The sequence below is a fragment of the Polyodon spathula genome, chromosome 5 (genome assembly GCF_017654505.1).
Source record: "Polyodon spathula isolate WHYD16114869_AA chromosome 5, ASM1765450v1, whole genome shotgun sequence".
In the NCBI taxonomy this organism is placed as follows: Eukaryota; Metazoa; Chordata; class Actinopteri; order Acipenseriformes; family Polyodontidae; genus Polyodon; species Polyodon spathula.
This window is the reverse complement of record NC_054538.1, coordinates 39,280,308-39,302,237: the sequence shown is the minus strand read 5'-3', so window position 1 is coordinate 39,302,237 and position 21,930 is coordinate 39,280,308. Positions and strand designations below refer to the sequence as shown.

At 38.3% G+C, this 21,930-nt stretch overlaps 1 protein-coding gene across 1 annotated transcript; it reads right to left on the bottom strand.

The window, feature by feature from the left end:
- Positions 1-1,303: 1,303 nt before the first annotated feature.
- On the bottom strand, positions 1,304-21,191 carry susd4 (sushi domain containing 4). The gene is made up of 8 exons (XM_041250570.1): positions 21,022-21,191; positions 14,802-15,005; positions 13,102-13,275; positions 11,891-12,079; positions 9,428-9,619; positions 8,312-8,456; positions 5,008-5,393; positions 1,304-2,822 (listed from the first exon to the last, which is right to left on the bottom strand). Exons 1-8 carry the CDS (start codon positions 21,158-21,160, stop codon positions 2,794-2,796), a joined length of 1,458 nt encoding a protein of 485 aa, XP_041106504.1. The 5' UTR covers positions 21,161-21,191; the 3' UTR covers positions 1,304-2,793.
- Positions 21,192-21,930: the final 739 nt, after the last annotated feature.

The window sequence follows — 21,930 nt, the reverse complement described above, 5'->3', positions numbered from 1 at the left end:
TTTATTTAGGCTTTACATTCTTTAAATACATTTTAGTATCAGTTTGGGAAATTACGACATACCACACTGCAATAAAGCATGACAAGTTTAATCAGGAGCCTACACCATGGTGCCATCTACATAGATGACACATGGACCTGGTTGTTTGGCAAGCCATGTCTCTTTGATTAATTATGATTGTGTGTTTTTGTGAACTTCAATATAAATATATAAATATATGTTCAGCTTGATGCATGTTTAAATAATTCAGAAAGGTTCCAATGTCTTACATAACATTTTTTATAAATAACCCCTTCCAAAAAAAGCAATTTTATTTCAATAGAAGGGACAGCTGTAATATCCAATATTTGTTTTTGGTTTGTTTCAGATCTCCTGCATTTGCTTTCATGATTTATATGTACAGCATGCTTTGAAGCTGATATGGGCCCGATAATCCTAAATTTGATTCATAACATTCATAGAGCTCTAAGAACATTTTAATTTTCATTTTGTATGTGTGTGCGAGTTTATTTTTAGGGTCTTTCAAGGACAACCAATTATAGGCAGGGACAGATGTTAATGAGAGATATATTTTCAAACATTAATCTATAGACCCATTACTTTTGAGGCCTTACTATGGGGTTTACCAATATACAGTAGGGAAAAAAAGACAGTCCACTTACCTCTGTATACTTAATGTATCTATTACATAAACTAATGACTTGAAAACCCTGAACAGGTTATTCATACTGAAATCATTTCATTACTGTGCAGACCTTTGTGTGTTGCACATAACATTGTTTCTTTGGCCAGCATTAATAGAGAATACACTGAACAGTTGCCACCAAGTAACCACAGCCCTCATGGGGTATTCATTTCAGAAGTACAATACATGAAACATAGTTAAACCTAAATTAAACAGCTGCATTCAGAGAATTACTTTCTGTTGGTCAAGCTCTACATTTTAGCAATATGGTGTAATTTGTACGATTTGCCAGTCTTTCTGTCATTGGATTTGAATAAATGGAAGGTAGAGTCCAAAAGGAGATATTGTAAAACAAAGAACATTTTCTCTGAAGCACTGAATACGAAAAAAAAAACCATTATTCAACGCTAGTTCTCTCACCACATGTTGTATAATATAAACTATAGGTTTATACTGTAGGGAGCTAAGTTGAAAGGTTACATAACTACATGACATTGTATTCAAGAATAAGCTATAACACATTAAGTGCAGATATTTGAATAACTCACACCATCAGTGATATTTCGTCAGTGGTAATACGATAATATGATGCACTAAAAACATGGATGCATGTTGCGTTCAAATTACTTTATTTTTCTTAAGAATTTGTAGGCAATTCTTAACCTGACCAGCAGTGCTATCATTTGATAATTAAGAGTGTGGATATTTGTTTTTACATTACATCTTTCTATGGTGCAAAACATTTTTTATTTTCTATTACTGTCTTACAAAAGGTACATAAATTTCAGTACAAATCAAAGCATTACTTAGAACATATCACAAAGTTTCATGCTTTAGTTTTCATTCTCTTTACCTTATCCATTTTAAGTGGTTCAATAACATTCATTGTTAAAATCAAAGCATATAAAAACACTGCTTGCACTTCAAAGCATCATTGTTGTGTGGACAGTTACACAATACACAATACACAACTCTCTCCGTAATATGAAGATCATGTTGCTGTCTCTCACATTCTCAAAGGGTAAATTTTACTCAAGAGGTGTGTCTTCTGAACATTAAAAAAAAGTACAGCAGATTCTGGTTTCTGGTTTCTTGTTTTTTTTACTGTTCTGTTACCAAGGCAATGATGTTTCTTATTATGGAGTGGATCTCATTGCACTTACAGTACCTACATTTTTTTGGTTGTTTTTATTAGTCTTTGTTGGGGAGCTTTCATGAATTGCTCTTCAGTTCAATGTGCATGAGATAGACATGTCTAGTGTAGGAAAGATCACTACACAAGATGAGCCTGGTGTCTACACAAATATAGTCTTTGGGTCATCTAGCTTACGTTACACAAGCCCACATCAGGTAACTAGAACTGAAGAGTGTAAACTCAGTCAAAGCACCTCAACTCAGACATAAAAGTAGTAAATATCATTGGAAACTACTTACTTTTTAAATGTTCTTCACTTTCCATATTTCAGTCCATTGACATCTTTGGAATTAGCCAGGTAATGGCATTTCTTTTGACATCTTACAAATCAACCCACAGTAAGGAGTTGTGACGGTTAGCAGCTCTTGTGTATAAGAGTCCCACGTCCAGTTGAGGTTTTTGCATATCTACAGTGCTTTACAGTTTGGCTGCCATTTAAAGGATTGCTTGCTTTATATAAGGTTTTAACAGATGTATTTATATGCAATTGCTATTTTTGCACTAGGCACATCCTTGGAAATTATGTCTTGAATCTCATAGGGGCTATGAAAAGTGTTAATAAAAAAGAATTTTCAGATTGATGAATTGCTGAAGGTGATTCTTGTCGTGCATGTGTGTTACAAATATTTATTTTGCTTTCATGTACATCCGTGCTTGATGCTCTTTTTGTGCTGTGATCTTGCAGGATGGTGATATCAGTCAAATCTATCAACATCTTTAGCAAAAGTCACAAAGTGCTGCTGTTGGGAAACAAAGAAAGAAAAATAGTCTAGAGCATAATCAAACTAATCAGGTGTTGACAAAACTGGAGTAAAGTGATCATTCCTTTTGACCACAAGAGTGTTCTTAGATTTGTGTCATCATACACTGGTACACTTTCCTTAGCATAGTCCACTGTTTAAATGATGAAAGATTAACTGTCTTCTTCTACAAGTGGGATTTCTGGAAATAAATGAATAAAGACACATTAATGTGAATTAGTACACTTTAGTTTAGGGGATTCATTATAACCAGTTTATAATACATGTGTTATATACTTAAAATAAACTCAGATATCTCAAAACAAAGAATCCTTTTTTTTCATACATTCATACATATTTTTAAAATTGTACTTCTATACCACAATTTGGTAAGCTTTTTGTGAATATTTCAAAATAATGTTAAAGTAAATATACATTTGAATATAATAATTAAATGGCTCTGGGCTATTCTCTATCAAAAAGAAAAAGCAAGCACATTACTTTCCCAAGTTATTTCAGTTAGAGATTCTTATTTGCAAATATACACTAATAAAAAATAAATAAAGGCGCTTCAAACTTGAATTTTTTCCAAGATTAAATTTGAGTATTTCAAAGGAGCATTTTACATACTGAAATTAACAGATACATTAATTTATTAACACCCATAGAATTCAAAAGGCCTATAGTCATGGTTTCTTGAGATCAATTATTCATACAGTTTGATAATGGTCCATATGAATGTCTTGGTATTGAGTATGAGCTCTTCTGATGCAATTCCCACATCGAAGGGTGATGCATCTATTCAGGCAGCAGAAGACTTCTTAGGGGATCCTATCACATTCTTCAGTCAGTACAATACCAAGCTCTTGGACAGCATATGGAGTGTTAGAACACCGACATACACAACATCCTAGGAGGTTCCAAAAGTATTCTATGGGATTAAGGTCTGGACTTCTTGCTGACCAGTTCATGACCTCTATAGTCTCCTGCTCAAGAAAATCGGTATTATCTTGCATAAGAACAAACTATGGGCCATTTGCACTATCAAATGGTTTTACTACAGAATCCAAGACTTTTTATTTGTACACAGAGCTGTAAATCCAGCCCTTGCAAGCACAATAAGATAGATGTGATGGCTTTCTCCACACCATACATAAGTGCGTCCCCTCCAAAGCTGACTTTTTAAGTGATGCTGAATTACGCAAAATTCTCCCTAGGCTGTTCATGCCATTTTGATTCAACAGTGAACAAAACAGCTCCCACCACATGGCATCACTAGCAGCTGTGATTTGCAAAACTAACAACAACAAATAATGTTGTCACCTGTCTAAATGGGGGTACCTGTTTTTAAGGGGGGTGGGGGGCTGGTACAGCTGTGACAATTTGAAGAACATATAAAAGGTCTACCTGGAAAATGCCTTTTATTAATTTATTTTTGTACTGTTCATGGTGTAATTTTTGCCTTTTTTTTGGGAGGGGGGGGGGGGGTTGTATATAAGGATATTGGTGACATCATTAAAATGTTATCCTACACTATCTCTCATAAATGTTTACCATTGTATATTTGCACATACATTTGGAAGTTTTTCCATGTTTTTCCTATGGTTATACTTTTCATTTACCATAGTTTGACACGGTTTCTTAATATACTTTACCATATCTCTCTGGGCTTTACAATGCTTACACGTTTCTATGCTTTTACTGTGGGAAACCTTTATAAGGAATGGCTGTACATCTTACAATCCAGCTTCTTAACTGTCATAACTGACTGTTAGTAGTCCTACCAACTCATAACACTGTAAACCAAATATTAACATTTTTGCAAGCGTGCCCATGTTAATATTACAGTGCTCAATGTTATGTGCTGAGTATATTTAAATCGAGGTTGATATTACATAATGTAGAAAAAAATATGACAAAGCACATCTACCAATAATATTTCTTGATTTGTGTCACATGGTAGCTTGTGTAATCATCATTCCACTTTACTTCTGCTAATGGGCACTATTCACAAAACTATGGACAGGGATGGTTTTTTTTTTTATTATTATTATTTTTTAAAGCCCTTAAATCAAGGTTTCCATTTGAGAAGCATTTCTATTGTTTTAGAGGGGGTTAAAAGTATTTCTGAAAGCACTGGTTAACCGTATTGTTTTAACATCTGGCTATATCAATGGTACAGACAGGTACGAGACCCTATTACCCAAAACTGTTGGGTAAGTTTCTATTTGAAACCACTGTTTGACCTAAGAATGTTTTGAAAATGTTTCAAAAATCAAACCTTGAAAAAGTCCACTGTATTTACATGGCTGTTTTCTATGATTTATTTGGTTCAATTGCCACCGTTAAAGATTTGCTTAAAATAATTTTGTAGTGTAAAAACTTACCATCTGCAATGTCAATACTTGGACTTGTGGAAGCAGTGTCCGCTGTTGAAGTTATCACATTGGTTCTTTCTGAAAGGTTGTTCAGTCCCCCAGGACACGTGGATGAAGGACATACACTTTGAAGCTGCTCTGAAGAATCATAGAAGCTCTCACAAGCTTCATATTCACTGGCTTCTGGTTGTATGGCACTGGTGTTTTCAACATAACCCGGATAGGCAGGCGGGCCCTGATCCTCTGTATGTAAGGATTCCCCTTGGCCAGCAGGGGGTGGGAAGCTTGGGGGCATGATATTACCGCTGTTCACAGCTTCATAATAAGAAGGCAGCATTACTGGGATTCCATCCACTACTAAAACATTAGGATCAATTGCACCTCGCTGTCCATCTCTGTGGGAAATATAACAAAAAAATACTCTAACTGAAATACAAAAAAAACGGACTATATTGCAGATCTTGAACCAATCTGCAATTGTTAAAGCAATATACATTGTCGGCGTAAAAAAAAATATATATATATATATATATATATATATATCCATTCTTAGAAATTCTGGCATGTGATTGGTTAAAACCTCATCACATGACAAAAAATAAATCCAACGATTGCCCCGTGACGCTGCTTACTGTCAATAGTCTTTTCACAAACTCACCCAAATTACGTCACCGCACGGAGCATCCTCCCTCTCTTCAGACAACAAAGCAAAATGGCAGATAAACCTGCATCTGGACAGCGATTTTGTGACGTAACAGAAAATGAATTACAAAATATGTTACAAAACAAAAAGATGCTGCAAACACTAAAATCGCCATTAAAAACGTCACTTTAGGTGTTTTCTGATTTCCTAAAATTCTAACAAATCCAACTCGACGATGTAAATAAATACAATGTTCACAAACTCAGCGGACTCCTCCGAGAATTCTATGCCATAGTGAGAAAGTCAGATGGACAGTTCTATGCCAAAACAACTTTAATAACTATGTGCTATGGACTGCAAAAACATTACATTCTTTTTTTTGTGACCTAATGTTTTTAATGGGTGACAACAGAAGAATACAAAAAATAGCTTAATCAAAACAACTACATTTTAGGATTCTACCCCCCCTCCCATTTCCCCCTACCCTCCTATACCATATCCCCCCCTCCCTCCCCCCCCGACATCCCCTGGTGGCAATCCCCCTCCCTCCCATAACCCCCTCACGAGAACCTCAGTGAGCTAAATCGTTCTGAAATTGACAGGAGGTTTAATAAGGTCAGCCATAGCCCTCCAGGCCTGAATCGTCCCCTCGCTGGCACCATGGATCAGGCGGTAGAGAGGTCTAGATAAATAATAAAAAGGAACTGATCCACTGATGCCATGGAAGGGAGTGCGGAGGCTGCCAGCGCAGAGCTATTAACTTCTTCACTGCAGTAAGGCCTGCTAATCAGATCCGCTTCTTTTGAAGTGTTAAATCAAGGGAAGAATCGTCATTCAGTAAGAGTACCAAAACAGAGTAGTGAATTTCCTTATTAAAAATAGTGGATTAAGTTGAGGATACCCTCTCCCAGAAAGTAGCTACAACCGGGCTTTCCCAGACCATGTGTAAGAAGGGGCCCAAGGTAGCCTGGAGAGCAAAACGGACATCAGGACTAGCGTCAAGTTTCATTTGAAAGTGTCTGAGGGGGCTTAAATATGTTCTATGTACAAAATTCAAATAGATCAATTGGTGATTAGGGTTCTTGAAAGCTAAGCCTACATTATTCCAAATAGTATCCAAATTAATTTCTAGGTCTAAAGAAGCTAAATCACTATTCCAAATAGTGTTAGCAGCTAAAGGTTTATACAAGGCTTTTAGAAGGTAACTATATTGAGATGAAACCAGTCCTTTAGTTCTACCCCCTGTATCCAACATACTATGAAGGGGGTGCAATGGTAGTATAGACCCTCAGGGCACCCCGTAGGCACGCATCGCTGAGCAAAGCCGAAGGTTATTTATTTTTTATTTTTTTTATTTTTTTAAAAAGTCAGGTAGGTTGTGTAACAATTGTAAATCCTGGAACGTGCGAAGACATCACAGATATCAGCAAGAGTGTGTACTCCCCTGTCCCTCCAGAGTGGAGAAGATAAGGGACAACCTCCTGATTGGAAGGCATGACTATGAAATATAGGTGAATGAGAGTGCCACTTAATTTAGAGCTTTGTGTTTTTCCACCAACCGCCAGATTGTAATTAAATGTGTAATTATGGGACCAAAGTGTAATTTGCAGTGCTTAAGAGAGATATTTGAGTGTATTAAGTTTTGTAATCTATATGGAGATACTAGCTTTTCCCCTATCTGTTGCCATGAAACAGAAGCCGTACGATCAAACCAAACAGTGAGTGGACGTAATACGAAAGACCACAAATACAGTTCAAAATTTGGAAGAGATAAGCCTCCTGAAGCTTTCTCACGCTGTAGAGTTGAGAATTGGAAACGTGGGCGCCTTCCTCTCCAAATAAATTTGGATATCAGAGAATGTAGTTTATTCCAATATCCAACGGGCCGAGAGAGGAACTAAAAAAAAAGTGATGTGGGGCTGAAAATTAATTTTAAAAAACATTACGTTCTTGACTGATTCATGAAACAAATATGTACTGCAGACCTCGGCTCATAGTGGGAAACCATAGGCCCCCTCGGGAAGAACTATAGGGCATTATAGTTTCCTGTTGGTAACGATAGTTCTTCCCTCAGGGGCCATACTTTCCCACTATTAGCATCCTCTCCAGTCCATATTTATTATATATATACGCACACAGAGTGAGTTATATAGTTTGTTATATAAAATGAACAGGCCCACTTGCTATTTATTTTGGCTTTATAGCTATATACACTCAGTAAGTCATTAATATATATATAATATAGCTATATTATCTCATATATATATATATATTATATATATATATAATATATATAATTGGTCGTTCGGTCCTTTAAACATATGTAATCACTTTTTGCATTATTGCGTTGCATTCTTTTTCAAAATTCATACAATTTATTGTATTAAATATCTCGTGTGTGAGTGTTCTGAGAGATTCAAATCCATTCAATAAATATCTCTGATGCATCTAATTGTGGAAACTATAACTTGCCGGTATTAATTAAGCAATTAGCATACAAGGTGAATTATATGATTTGTAATGTGTATCTAGTCATCACTCATCTTATTGCACTCAGCAAATAAATTAGCTCTGTTAGTATGCATAGTAACATTGGTTGCCTATTAACAGTGGTAAAAAATAACTCCAACCATCTCTAATCTTTCAACATCAATGATACAATAAACGTACCTTGACTGACAGCGTGCCTTGAACTTAGTTTGAAACACCTTGGCTAGAATGACACATAGTAGTAACAGCAGGATGCTGGTGGCTGTGAATGCAACTACTTTCCATGTGATCAGGAGGTTTTCCGGAGTGGTTGGCCAGGATTGCTCTGAAAAAGTGAAGACATTAATCAACTGGTCTGGAAGAAAGAACACTCAATGGATGTTAAAGGTTAAGGAGAAATACGCCAAGAATGTTACAAAACTAGTAAGAAACATTAGTAGGTGGATTTTGGAGTCACTAGTTTAATACTGTTGCCATGTTTGCATACCGGAGTGCATTTAGGGGTATAAAGCACTATTTGTGTTATACAGTCCAGAAAGGAATCATATGACACAAAGGGCTTAGATTCTCATACCTATTTACTCTACATTTTCATAATTCTAATTTCTTTCTAAAAGAAAAAAAAAAAACACAATTCTAAAATGAATAAAAAACAACTCCGATATTTCATTTTAAGGCTTGCAATGCCGATTTTGAGAAAGCAGCTTAGAGAATCTAGCCCGAGGGGTATATTGTTAAAGCGTTTATTCCAGGCTTTGATTAACTGCTTTTGTTTGAAAGGAGAAAACTACCTGCCAGTTCTGCAAACCAGGAAGCAAACTACTGTGTAATGCAAGGCTCAAGCACTCAAACAATCAGAAAATAGACCCCCAAAAGTATTTATAAACTAGCAAAAAGGTGTGAAAAACGAATTGTTCAAAGTGAAAGTCTCTTAGTTTAAAATGTACCTCCTGCTTACTGATTTAAAAGTTGCTGTTTTGCTGTATAATCAGCATATATAACTTAACACTGCTAGACACATTTATCAATATTAAAAGTATGCATTTAATATAAAATCTGGTATTTTGTCTTTCAAAATCACCCGTCTTGAAAAATCCCTCTTAATATCACTAATAGGGCTTTCTCTTTGGCTCAGGCACTGTACACATTTTTAAGGTATTTAGCAGTTTCAACAGAAATAAAATGTACATACTTATTTTAAAAGTGGTCACGGATGTAATAGTATTAGTTTTCTTTTAAGACGTATGTTGTGTGTTTATTATAATTTAAAATTACACATTATATATTTATACCTACCTGATTTAACACAATATACCTGGAGGTTAGGAAACCACTGCCCATACAGACAGGTGATATACTTGTAGTCATTAGCTAGAGTGTATCCAGGGTAACAGTGGAACTCTACCACAGTGCCATGATTGTATCTGTCACAGGGCTGTGGATGACAAATGTAGTCTCCATGTTCCACCACTGGAGGTAGGGGACAAACTGAAAATAAAATAATAATAATAAAAAACAACATGCAACTAAAATGTCTTCCTAATATACAGTACTAAATGTAAACGTACCTGTAATTTTTTTTTTCATTGTTTACATCTTGATAGCTGTCTGCTCCAGTGCACTGGGGTTTAAGATCTGTCCTAAAAAAAACCCCAAAACTAAAAAATACAAATAACAAGTATTCTGGCTTTTCTTTTCTATACCACATCATGGATTGTTATTGTCGTGTTACCTGTTTGACAACGTGGGCAATAATCCTTACACTGGTGCACTAGAGCGGACATTTTGAAGAGCTTTGAAACAGACTTTAAAGTTATAAGTATAGAAAGTTGTCATAATGTCAACAATGAAAAGCAAAATTACAGGTAACCTTAATTACTGTGTAGTGTAGTAATAACAGGTATGTACTGTAGGACTCTCTACACTCGAAGCCATTTTCAGTGCTGCTATGTAGTAAAATGTTCCATAACAAGTCATTGTGTCCTTTTTTGAAATGCTGCAATTGGCTGTTTTTAATGGAACCATTTTTTTTTTTTTTTTTTTAAATGGGCCACTCATCAGTTAATACAATAACATATAGGTATAGATGCCAGTTATTCATAGTAGTTCATGGTGCTTCCTCCTGCTCCATTACTCCTGTTATTGTTCACACAGCAGTTGCAAAATGGCCAGCAGACTTTATAATCATCCTGTTTAACGTTTTTCAAAACCTTTTATTATATATTATAGTCAAATATCCCATGTTTGTTTTTGTGTTTGCTTAACCAGTACAAACCCTGCGAGTTTTGGCCTATATAATGTTTCTTGTCTTCAACAATATTGGAGCATGGTGTAAACCCATCCAATATGATAAGAGCTGTACAGAGATCACTGTTATGATTTTTCAATTGCCTTATGCAGCATGACAACAGCCAGCTATTGCTAATTTAGACTAATATTTGTTGGTTGCATCTACTCTAGCCTTCACAACCAATTTCCTTTGATTCTTGCATTTGCTTTTGCAGTTTTGTTAAACAGTTATAGTTTGTCAAACAATCTCTCAGATGCCATAATGATAAATTACTTCTGGTTATTTTATTATTACTATTTTTTACTTGGCTGCTTCCTCAATGTTATTATATTATTTTACAAAATAACAAGACACTGCTCTCCCACTATTTTCTATTGATATCAGCTAGTCTGTTTTTATTCAGTACGGAACAGCAAATAAAGCACATCTGAGAAATGATACTAATTAATGATATCTGTTCTAAAACAACTGCGTACTTCATAACACGCCACAGTAATGTCACTATCTTAACTTTAGAGACCTTAATAGAATTCTTAACATACACTTCCCTACCGGATGGGAAAATGGAAACAGCAAACTATGAGTTCTTTTTATTTCTAATAAATTGTCAAGAACAGCTCTCTCTACAAACAAAATGTTTTTAATTGAAATCTGCTTTATTTTAAGTTTTTCTTTAAATACAAGATATTTCTCAGCACCTTTTAATTTCTTGTATTATCTTTATACTATGTGTTTTAAAGCCGGGACTCCGGGAGCCCGTAATTAGGTTAGTTTAGGGAATGTTGATCCCAAACAGTACAGAGATGGTTTGCGTGGTGTGGTAGGTTCCTGGAGCGGGACGTTTCTTTTAGTGAGATTAGTGCTCGCCTTGTGTGGTGCATCAACACCCAGTGTTCTGTGCCTGTCTCAGTATCATTCAGTGATGACCCACACACGTAACAAACCCCCGTTACATAGCTGTGGTAATTTTTGTTTATAACCTTGGCTATAAAACAACAAAATTATAAAGTGTCATCATTTTAGGGGTCACCTGCAAATGGCAACAATTTGAAAAGGTGACTAAATGGTATTACATAAATTAAAAAACGTACCGAAAAAGAGGTCTGTAAACCTAAAGCCGCCCTGCCTCCTAATTTATTCTTAGTTGGTCAAAGAAGCTTGTCAGGGATAATTTCAACAGCTCTCAGTTGTTAATAAAGTTCTAAGTCAATTTGATCAGCGTTTTACCATGAGGCTATTTACCCACTCTTTTGTAGCAGTACCATGTTTTGGCCGCACACTTCTTATAGTGTGAGGATCATGCATGCTACAGTAAGTACATGCTATATCACATTCATAACAAGGGAGGCAGAATTTGGAGTTTCAAAACTGCACGAAAAGCAGGCCACTTAAATCGGAAGGAATCACATAGCTGCTGGCTTCAGTTGTGACTAGAGTTGTGACTGTGCCACTATCTTGTTAACAGTTACCTTCGACATCAAGGCACCTTGGTGGGCTCTCAGACCAGATCAGGTTGTACATGCATTCCAGGATCTCCGCTCCATCCAGTTCGTATCCAGGAAAACACTGGTAGCGCACAACTGTTCCCATCGGGACTGAGAACTCGGTTTCAGATATGTTGATGTAGCTGTGAGGAAGAACTAAAGGCCTCAAACATCCTATAGAGGAGGACTTAATATTAGTGGATAAGGTGCCACATAATATTTTAAATATACAGTTATGTACTGCCTTTGCTCTTAGGCTGACTTCAACCGAATGAGTCATTGTCAGTAACAGGCTGCTGTCATAATGCTGTCAATGGACCCCTATTGAAACTATACCATGTTGTGTTATCGAAGGATAACCAGATTTAGAATCCCAGTAAAAGTGAATGGTATTGAGAATCCATGTTTTATAATGAATACATATTTTTAATTCCAATTTACTAAATTTAAATCAAATGTAAATATTTAATCTGCCATACCTATATTTAAGTATGAGAGACTGGGATGGTCCCATTAATTCAAGAGAATTATTGCTTGAAAAGTGTTAAATTTGGGACTAAATGAATTAACTCAAGATATGATATTCATTTGTTTGTGATTTGCAGTTGTGTTTGAATGTGGAATAAAATATGAAACTTAATCTCATTAACACCTGCACTTATTTTATTGAAATATTTCATATCAGTAGTATTAATATTTGCTGCTCCCAAGTCTAACATGTCTAAAATCTGCATGGTAAATTATGGACACATTCTTATAAATCCTACAAATTATGTATTTAAACTGCAGTTTAAATTGCTGTTGTCCCTGTAATACACAGTAGTTTGTGTTCAGAACAGTAAATGGCTCCCCTGTGTGGCAAGTCCCTAAACTGCAGGTTTCTGTAACTCTCATTTTATGCAGTGTTATCATTAAATACACACATTTATCATAGTATTTGGTTCTTTTTGAAAGTTTAGCTATAAGGATAGCGGTAGTCTTATTAAAATGTAACATTCTTTTCAAAAACATCCACACACCTATTTTTGCTGCGCTCTGTCAAAATAATGATCAGTGTTTCAAGTTATATTGTAGGTACAAAAATAAAGCAGCAGCGCAACACTGTATAAAATATTATAACCATGCCAAGACTGTTCCACTTGATGAGAACCACTGCGTTAACTACAGAAGTGTTCCACATCCAAACAATACTGCACCTTGACAAATGGGCAGGCCGTCCCAAGTTCCATCATCTCGGCAGATTGAGACCATGTTATCCATGTCAGGGTAGCGGATCTGGAATCCTTCGAGACAGGTGATTATTAATTTATCTCCAGGTCTGTAGGTCTTGTTATAAATTTCAGCATCTTCAATATATGGAACTAGACAATCTGTAAAGTGAAATAGAAAAGTCAAAGACTTGTTACAAAAGCAGAAACTGTATTTTGTATAATAACAGGTAACATAAAAATATATTCATAAATGCATATTTTAATTGAATATCTAGTTTAAATAAGGCTGCAAAAGTTAAAATGTGTAAAACTAGAAAGTTAAGTTTACTTTAAGTTTGAAAATATATGATAGTGTAAATAATAAACAACTGTTTACAGAAACGGATTAAGCATACACTGGCTGACTCAGATCTTGATTAATACCCATCTTGGACAACCAAGTAGATAAGGTACAGTATGTCTTAGGTAAAGATGTTTCCTAATTGAATTAAACAGATTTACGCACCTTTTTCAACATGGGGACCATTTTGCTGTTTTTAGCGTTCTTTCTTTTTGTAAAATGGCAGGTGGTGAATAGCTGTGACTGATTGTGCAAAAAATTCCATAGTACTGCAGACCAACATGGAAGAGAGAGCTGCTCTATATAGGCTGTAGTTTTCAAATTGCATTTACATATTTGAATAAAAAGGTTCAGAGGCATTAGTCAGCACTGATTTTACTTGGATACTTTTGATATTAACACTCAAGGGCGTGACAAGTCCCCCTGTGTACAAGGCAGTCTGTAAGGAGGCAGGTACACTTAATCATAATTAGACTGCAATAGGCCGGGTTGAAATCTGCCCAGTATGGGTTATAATTGTCTAAAGCCCCTTGCCCCTAAGTAAGTCATACAGCTTTGAAGCCTGATCTCATCAGATCTAAGAAGCTTAGCAAGGTTGGTCCTCAGTAGCACTTGAATAGGGGAGAAAATCAGATTCCACAGGAAGTAGTGTTGAGGGTCAGCCTTCTCAGCCAGAGCTTGCTCTATTAGAGGCACCAGTGGCATGCTGAACCAATATCCTAGCTAGTTCCTGGGCGTTCAAGATCTTCTTCCAAAGAATGGCTATTATAGGTGGTAATGGATATGCATATACTCCCATCACAGTCAACAAAATCCCCCCTATTCTGACTAATTCTAGAACCTTAATTCTGATTTCCCCTCCCTTTTCCCTTGTTCACCACTGTAAAGAAGAATATCTTCACATTTGGTGCTACCAGGTTAACTAAAGAATCTGATGTCATTGTCAGGTAGCATTTAACATGCTCACTTTTTTGTCCAGAAGGGTGTAATGCACTCATAAATCCATGACAACGAGAATATTGACATAAAAGCTATTAGAATTACTCATAGTACATCGTCAATGTTATTTTCATATATGCCAAGAGCTCTAATGACTTGCATCTTGTCAGTTTTACTATCTTGAAATTTAGTGTTTATACACAACCTTGAAATGCAAAAAATAAAATGATGTTGGCTTATGCGCTCTAAAACATATATGTGTTTCCCTGGGTACTGCACCAGTAGTTCCATGATCTGTCTCAGCAGGTGCATCAAGGGATATTTGCTGGACCAAGAAAAAAATGAAAACAAAAATACTATAGTCACATACAAGAAAAAGCAATCCATTTCAAAAGTACTTTCTCACCTTCAGGTAGGCACATTGGTTTATGACTCGGTTTCCAGCCCAAGGAGCCATTTTGGTATGGAACGCAGACTATCTTCGAAGGCCCTTTTAGGCTGTACCCTTCCAGGCAGTTAAAGCGTGCAACAGCCTTTTCAAAGAACACACCTGAGCTCGGTGTCCTGTTTCCATGTTCAGGGAACCCAGGATCGATGCAGAATTGACGATCTGGAAATCCAACAAAACCGTACAGTTGTTTTACTCTTCACACAATCTTTCATTAATTTAAAAGATTATGCATCTGAATTTTTATGAAATGTATTTTTATTGGGTGTAAATCAATGATGTCACTGTGACAGGGTAGATGAAATCCTTGCACTGAAAATCTCCCACCAGCAGGGGGAAGAGGAGGAACCTGTCCATCCAGCAGGCTTTGGCAACTATGGGGTTAATACTGTTAGGAAGCTGGTGGAGGGGAACAATGTATATGTAGCTAACAAAACTTGCTATCAATAACTGTGGTGTTTTGTACTCTCTGTAACTTAACCCATTGTATTATCTTGTTGGAAAAGCCTGCATATTATGTTATGGCTAGATACAGTGTATCTCTTTTTCCTATTGGTATATTCTTTAATGTATATAATAAAAAGTGCTTAAAATGTAACCATGCTTGGTTAGTTTTACATGTGGCAGTGAAAAAAATAAATCACATTTAAAATGGTTCAATGATACTTTACTTTATGGGAAAAAGTCAATAAAATCATACAGCTGAAGGCCATAATTCACACTGTCCTTCTACAAAGCAGAACCATAAAATACATGTGCTAAGGTTATGCGTTTTTACAAGAGATTGGAATTCCGATTCCAAGAGAATTAAATTTGTGTCTCAGTATCCAGGATAGGCTACTCTATTTAAATAAACCAGCCAACAAATTAGAAAAATGCCCAAAATGCACATGCTACATACGGCTTCAACAAAACAAACATTCTGTTTTTGTTATTCCTCCATTTTGTTGACAGCAAACGTTTTCTATTTTTTCAATGTTCCCTAGGGTAGTATATAATATATATATAAATATATATAATATATATATATTAATATACTATATATTAGATATACATTATATGTATATACATCTACACATTATCTTGTAACTTGGAACTGGTGTGGACCAAGTTCATTAGCAGGAATCTGTTCAGAACTATCTGTCTTCAGGAATCTCCAATAGCAGTCAGCTACGAAAAGGCTCAAACACAGTCAGCAATCCAACATCTGTCATCAGGAATCTGCTGCACAGCAGTCAGAACTTGAGGACAACTACAGCAAGCACACCTCAGATACTGTATTTGTGACTAAATGAATACTGTATGTTATACATTTATAATGAACTGTAAAAAGCCCCAACGAGTTTCCCAATGTCTGGTTTCACAAAGAATTTAAATTCTGATCCATTACTCAGATGCTATATTGACACTAACCAGCTTGTTCCTTTACTATATCCCTAATTTAGCCTGCCAATTCAACACAACACTTTAATACAGACACCATTCATGCAGAGGTGGACTTATCAGCCGCTTTCAGTGTTAAAGGTTTGAGCAACAGTGCAGCACAAGGCCTTTATCTTTATACTGCTTTACGCCAGCCTAGATGTCTCTTCATCCCATGTAATAGTGCTCATTTGATTTAAGCCAGGCAGCTAGTAAAAAAATAAAAAAAAATAAAAAAACTTTTTTTCATGACCGAGAAAAGAAAAAACAGACTCCTAAAATACTTTATTGTCAAGAGACAGCGTAACCCACATACTGTAGGTCTGAGTCTAGTTCCCATTAGAGAAAAAGACTTGCAGTTAATTTTCATGCTCACACATCTCCCCCTCACCAACTCTGAGGCGATCACAATGAAATGGAGAGATCTGCTAGAGAAGGAATCCTTCTTACAACAGCAAGAGAACATTCAAAGAGGAGGTTAAATGTCTAAGAGATACAAATGGAAAAATCGTAGATGAAGAAAAAAAATAGCAAATATATTAAATGATTACTTTTCACAAGTTTTTACAAAGGAGGATACAGACAACATGCCCCACATGTCATCCAGTTCCTATCCAGTTTTAAATAACTTTAACATAACCGAGGCAGAATTGTTAAAGGCACTAGGAGCTCTTAAAATAAACAAATCCCCTGGGCCGGATGAGATCCTTCCAAGACAGCCACTTCCTTCTGAAGTACTGAGGCCTGGAGAGGGTCTTTCACGAAAGTATTCATGATACCTCAAAAGGGTCTCAAGCGGAACTAAAGCACATAACCGTTGTGCACGGTGGCGAACAACCAGGAGTCTGGGTTGAAAGCACACCAGTACTGCAGCTGTTGTGCCGAAAAGATGGTCTGAGGCCGCCATCCTTCAGGGGCCCTGCCTGGGCTGCTGGGGTTGCGGCAGGGCAGTTTGCGGTGGCTGTCTAGGGCGTTGGCCCTGGAAACGCCTCCTGGGACGCTGGTGTGTGATCCCCAGAGGAGCCATGGGGACAGGAACTGTCCTGGTGATAGTCCACGTCGGAGGAGGAGCTCACCAGAGGTTTGACCTGCCCCACGCAGGGGCGTGGGGAGGGAGCAATGCGGCCACCTGCCGGGACACCTCACTGAGGGTTCGGGCACGCCGTGTCTAGCCAACCAATGGTGGAGTCTACCGGGGGGAACCCCGCCAGGCCCAGCTTTCCCGCGCCTTCTAGAAAGGCAAGCGGTGCGGCCTGCTTCAGCACGCTAGGACCTGAAGCTGGACGATCCCAGGAGGAGTGTACTTCCTCCATGAATTCCGGGAACTTTTGAGGACGAGGAGCCATCACCTGCGTCTGGAAAACGGACCGGCGTGGTTCTGTTGCTGGCGTCCTGGGACCTGCAGGAAAGCCGCACCGCTTCCCTTCAATGCCGAAACTGAGCTAGACAACGGGGGAGCGCTGGCTTCCAAGGCTACCTCGAAGCCAGGTTCTTCCTCAGCAGGGGGTACAAGCTCCCCTCCTACCTGCATGTCAGAGGATAAGGAGGCCCCATCCCTAGAGGCCGCTATAGAAAGCGTGTCCTCTTGCACCAGCTAGGACGCCTCTCTCTATCCACCCTGGTCTCCCCTGGGGGAGGGGGGAGGGGTTTGGCAATTGGGGCTGTAACAGAGCTGGCACTGCGGCCAGGGCCGCAGGTGCCTGTTTGGCCAAAAGCTCCAGGACCTGGGCCACCAGGACTTTGAGTTCCATAATGTCCCTCGCCTGCTTTGAACGCTTCACCCTTCTCACCTGCAGAGATGGGGGAAGTCCAGCAGGGGTCCTGGGACAGTTCATGGAGGAAGGGCTCTGGGGCTCCAAGAGCTGCCAACGGTCCGACCACCGAGGACGCAGAACTCGCCCTTGTGGCCCTCTCCAACCTATTTTGCCTCACCCGGGGCTGAAAAGCCGCACAGATGCTGCAGGCCACCTCCCTCTCAAGGGCCAAGGTGGCATGTTAGACGCCCAAGCACCGCACACAGAGGGTATGCTTATCCTCCTACCGGATATTTGCCTTGTAGGCCGTACAGGGGTGAAATCGGCCAATCACCGTGTACTGTGAGGTGCTGTGTCTGTGCACTGACGCTGTAGCGCTGGGCACGTTGTGCTGTATGCAATGAGCACCTTGCACACCGAGATAAAGAAGTACCAAGGGCTATGCATGCGTCGCGGTACCGAAGCACTGGGGGGCAGCTATGCAACTGTGCCTACCATAACCGCGCGTTCACACACCTGGTCAGCGTAGCATACACCAGGGAGACACAAGGGCCAAAGTTGCGGTGGGCGAGTCGGAAGCGGACAGCAAAAACCACAGTAAAAATAGATAGGGGAGAGCACAGTGTTTGTTTACAAGGCACGACTCACTAAGTGGGGGGGCTATGCAGCCGGCGAGGTCTACTCGACAGTGGAGATGTGGCAAGGCCTAGCCCCGTGGAGGAGAGCTCGGCTGGAGGAGTCATTCGACAGTGGGGATGTGGCAAGGCCTAGTCCCGTGGAGGAACTGTGCACTCTGAAGAAAGAAATAGACAACAACTCGCGAGGGTGACTGCACAGGCAGTCGCTCACACAACAGACAAATATCAAAGAGTGGCCTACCACACAAGCAACAAGGCCGCTGAAAGACAGAAAGGATCGGTCTTTTCAGAGTTTTTGATTCCAAGTAAGTGGCGAGACAACTTTCAGCACGAATGCAAGGGAAATACAATCGACTCGATTCAACTAGAGAAGCTCTTTTCTATCAACATGTTCAGCTCAACAAAGAGGTCCTACCGTACTGTCTTAAGGAAATCAGAATGATGGTTTTAACCACCTTGCGGTCCTATGTCGGACCAGATCCGACATTACAATTTTCCCTTTCCAGTCCGATGTCGGACCCTGTTCGGCATCATCAAAAAGATGTAAAGTACAGGTCTCTAGTCGTTTGTTCTCTGGAAAAAGCCAAGAAAACCTTTCAATGGCCGAGTGAGACTGATAGGAGCCAAATGAAGCCGGGAAAAAAAGGAAAAGAAAAAAGGGCTTATCTGATAGCCCCATGCACCACATAGATAACACGAACATAAACAAAGGCGATAGCTGCTTCTGCATCCAGCGCTCAGAAAGAATATCACAGATATTTGCAGAGCTTTTTTGAAAAGATGTTATAGTAATAAAATAATGACTTGGATCGCATTATTGAGGAGTTTGGTGATAAAACGAGTGATCAGGAGAGGATTTATCAGTATGCACGTCTATAAAGAGGTATGTGAAAAATACAACAAATAATGGGTGGGGTTTGACTGGAGATGCAGTACTAAGTGGACTTTTACGATTCAGTGTCTTTTAAACCTGTTTTACTCTGAAAAAAAAAATTTAAACAGCGCGTGTGAAAATAAATTGGACCTGACGCGCCTGACAAGCGCTGAATAAATGGACTGCAAAGGGTTAATCCCTCGGTGGGCAGGACTGAGTGCATCATCCCAGGAAGGGGCCTATCGGCAGCTCTGGTATAGACAGCTCAGCGATACCTACCCAATGGGCAGGCATATCCCATACATAATGTCGTTGTTGGTTGTCATCGAATTGAAAGGGAACTGGAGTTTAACAAGCCAACGTGCCTAACCCTCAGAGCAGAATTTATGAGAGCTCACCAGAACAAGAATCCAAAAAACTGTGCATTTCTCACCACTGTGAACAAAATACAATGATTATGCTACTGTTTCACTTCCATAGCCTAACAGCAATGTTATTAGTACCAGCAGTTTTAAGTTTGGACCTAAAGACGAGCTAAGGGCTTACTTTCAACCACTTTAGTCATTATTCTATAACTTAATCTATTCGATTAAACCATTAGGGTTGCTGTTTTTCATAGAATGAATACATTTTAGACAGCTTCATCAGCAAATTAGAAAACAGAATTGTGCCCACAACAGCGGGAGAAATAAACTGAAAAATGAATGTAGTGCAGCCACAAGGTTTTTTTTAATTTTTTACTTTATGGAGCGTCTTGTTAATTTGTTTCAACTGCCCCCAAACATATACTGTATTATCCCAATACAAGTCAGTCATTTTGATAGAATGAATACTCTGTTAAGAAGGTTGACTTTCTCAAGCAGTATCCTTCCAAAGGTGACCGCTGCCACGCTTCCCAAGCCACCTGTTTCAGTAATTAATGGTTTTACCTGCTGCAACGAAGAAACTTTGAATGAACCATGGTCAATTTGTGCCTCACAATGTATCAAACAACATATAAATCCAATGAATTTATTAGCACACTTTTCAATTTAGGATTATAGACCACCATTTGTAAATAATTTGGATGGAGAAAATGTTAAATTTAGAGCTGTAGAGCAAACACTTTTCCATTCATCCTTCACACCTAAACTACAATGACCTTTCTGAATGAGAAACATGAGCCTTTACATTGTTTTGTTTACATCTATTATTATTTGTTTATTTAGCAGATGCTTTTATCCAAGGCGTCTTAGAGACTAGGGTGCGTGAACTATGCATCAGTCACTTACAACAACGTCTCACCCGAAAGACGGAGCACAATGAGGCAAAGTGACTTGCTCAGGGTCACACAATGAGTCAGTGGCTGAGCCGGGATTTAAACCAGGGCCCTCCTGGTTACAAGCCCTTTTCTTTAATCACTTGAACACACATGCCTAAATACACAGGATAAAATATTTATAACAATACTAATATAACTTCAAACACTTCAAAGTAAACTGATCACCTACCTACAGTGAAGTCTGCTGTGCAGAATAATAATAGCTGTAGATGAAGCCAGAAGATAAAATGCAACAGCCTCTGGTAGAATCTGTAGCAGGGGTATATTAATGGATCTGCACATTTTGATCTCATTACATGATGATGCATCTTTTATCATCAGCAAACATCAGCTCGCAATGGTCTGAAACGAGAAGGTAGTATTACAGATATAATTAATCTGAAACGAGAAGGTAGTATTACAGATACGATTAATCTGAAACGAGAAGGTGGTATTACAGATACAATTAATCTGAAACGAGAAGGTAGTATTACAGATACAATTAATCTGGACCACTACATAACCCTAGCACAGTGTTTTATGAGCACCAATTACAAATTGTGTCTTTAAAAAACAATTCAGTAATACTCAATTTAAAAAAAACCAAAAAAACAATCATTGTATTTATGAAAAAAATGCACATACCTTGCAACGTATTTACATATTTTCATGCATACTCACCTGTACAAGGCCTAGAATATGTTTTTACATTATTGTTCTACGTACTGCCGCATTCCACAACAACCTGCCATCAACATTCCCTATTCCCTAATCTACATTTATGTAAAATTGCTTGACGTATTTTTTTTGACATATGTAAATAGTAATAGCTGTATTTCTCTGTATTGTATTTTAACGTCTTGTCACGTTACTTACCTGCAAATGTCATGCATGAATAAAACCAATCTGATTTCCTCCTCCTACCCTGTTAATGCATGTGGTCGATCTTCGACACTAGGCTGATTTCCAATGAACCGGTACATGGCACGTACGCGCTCAGTGTGCGGGTGCACGAGCAGGGGACGCGCAATCCTTTAATGATTTCCACGCTGAAGACTGTAAATTTGCAAAATTTGTGAAGACATCTGAGAGTGTGTTT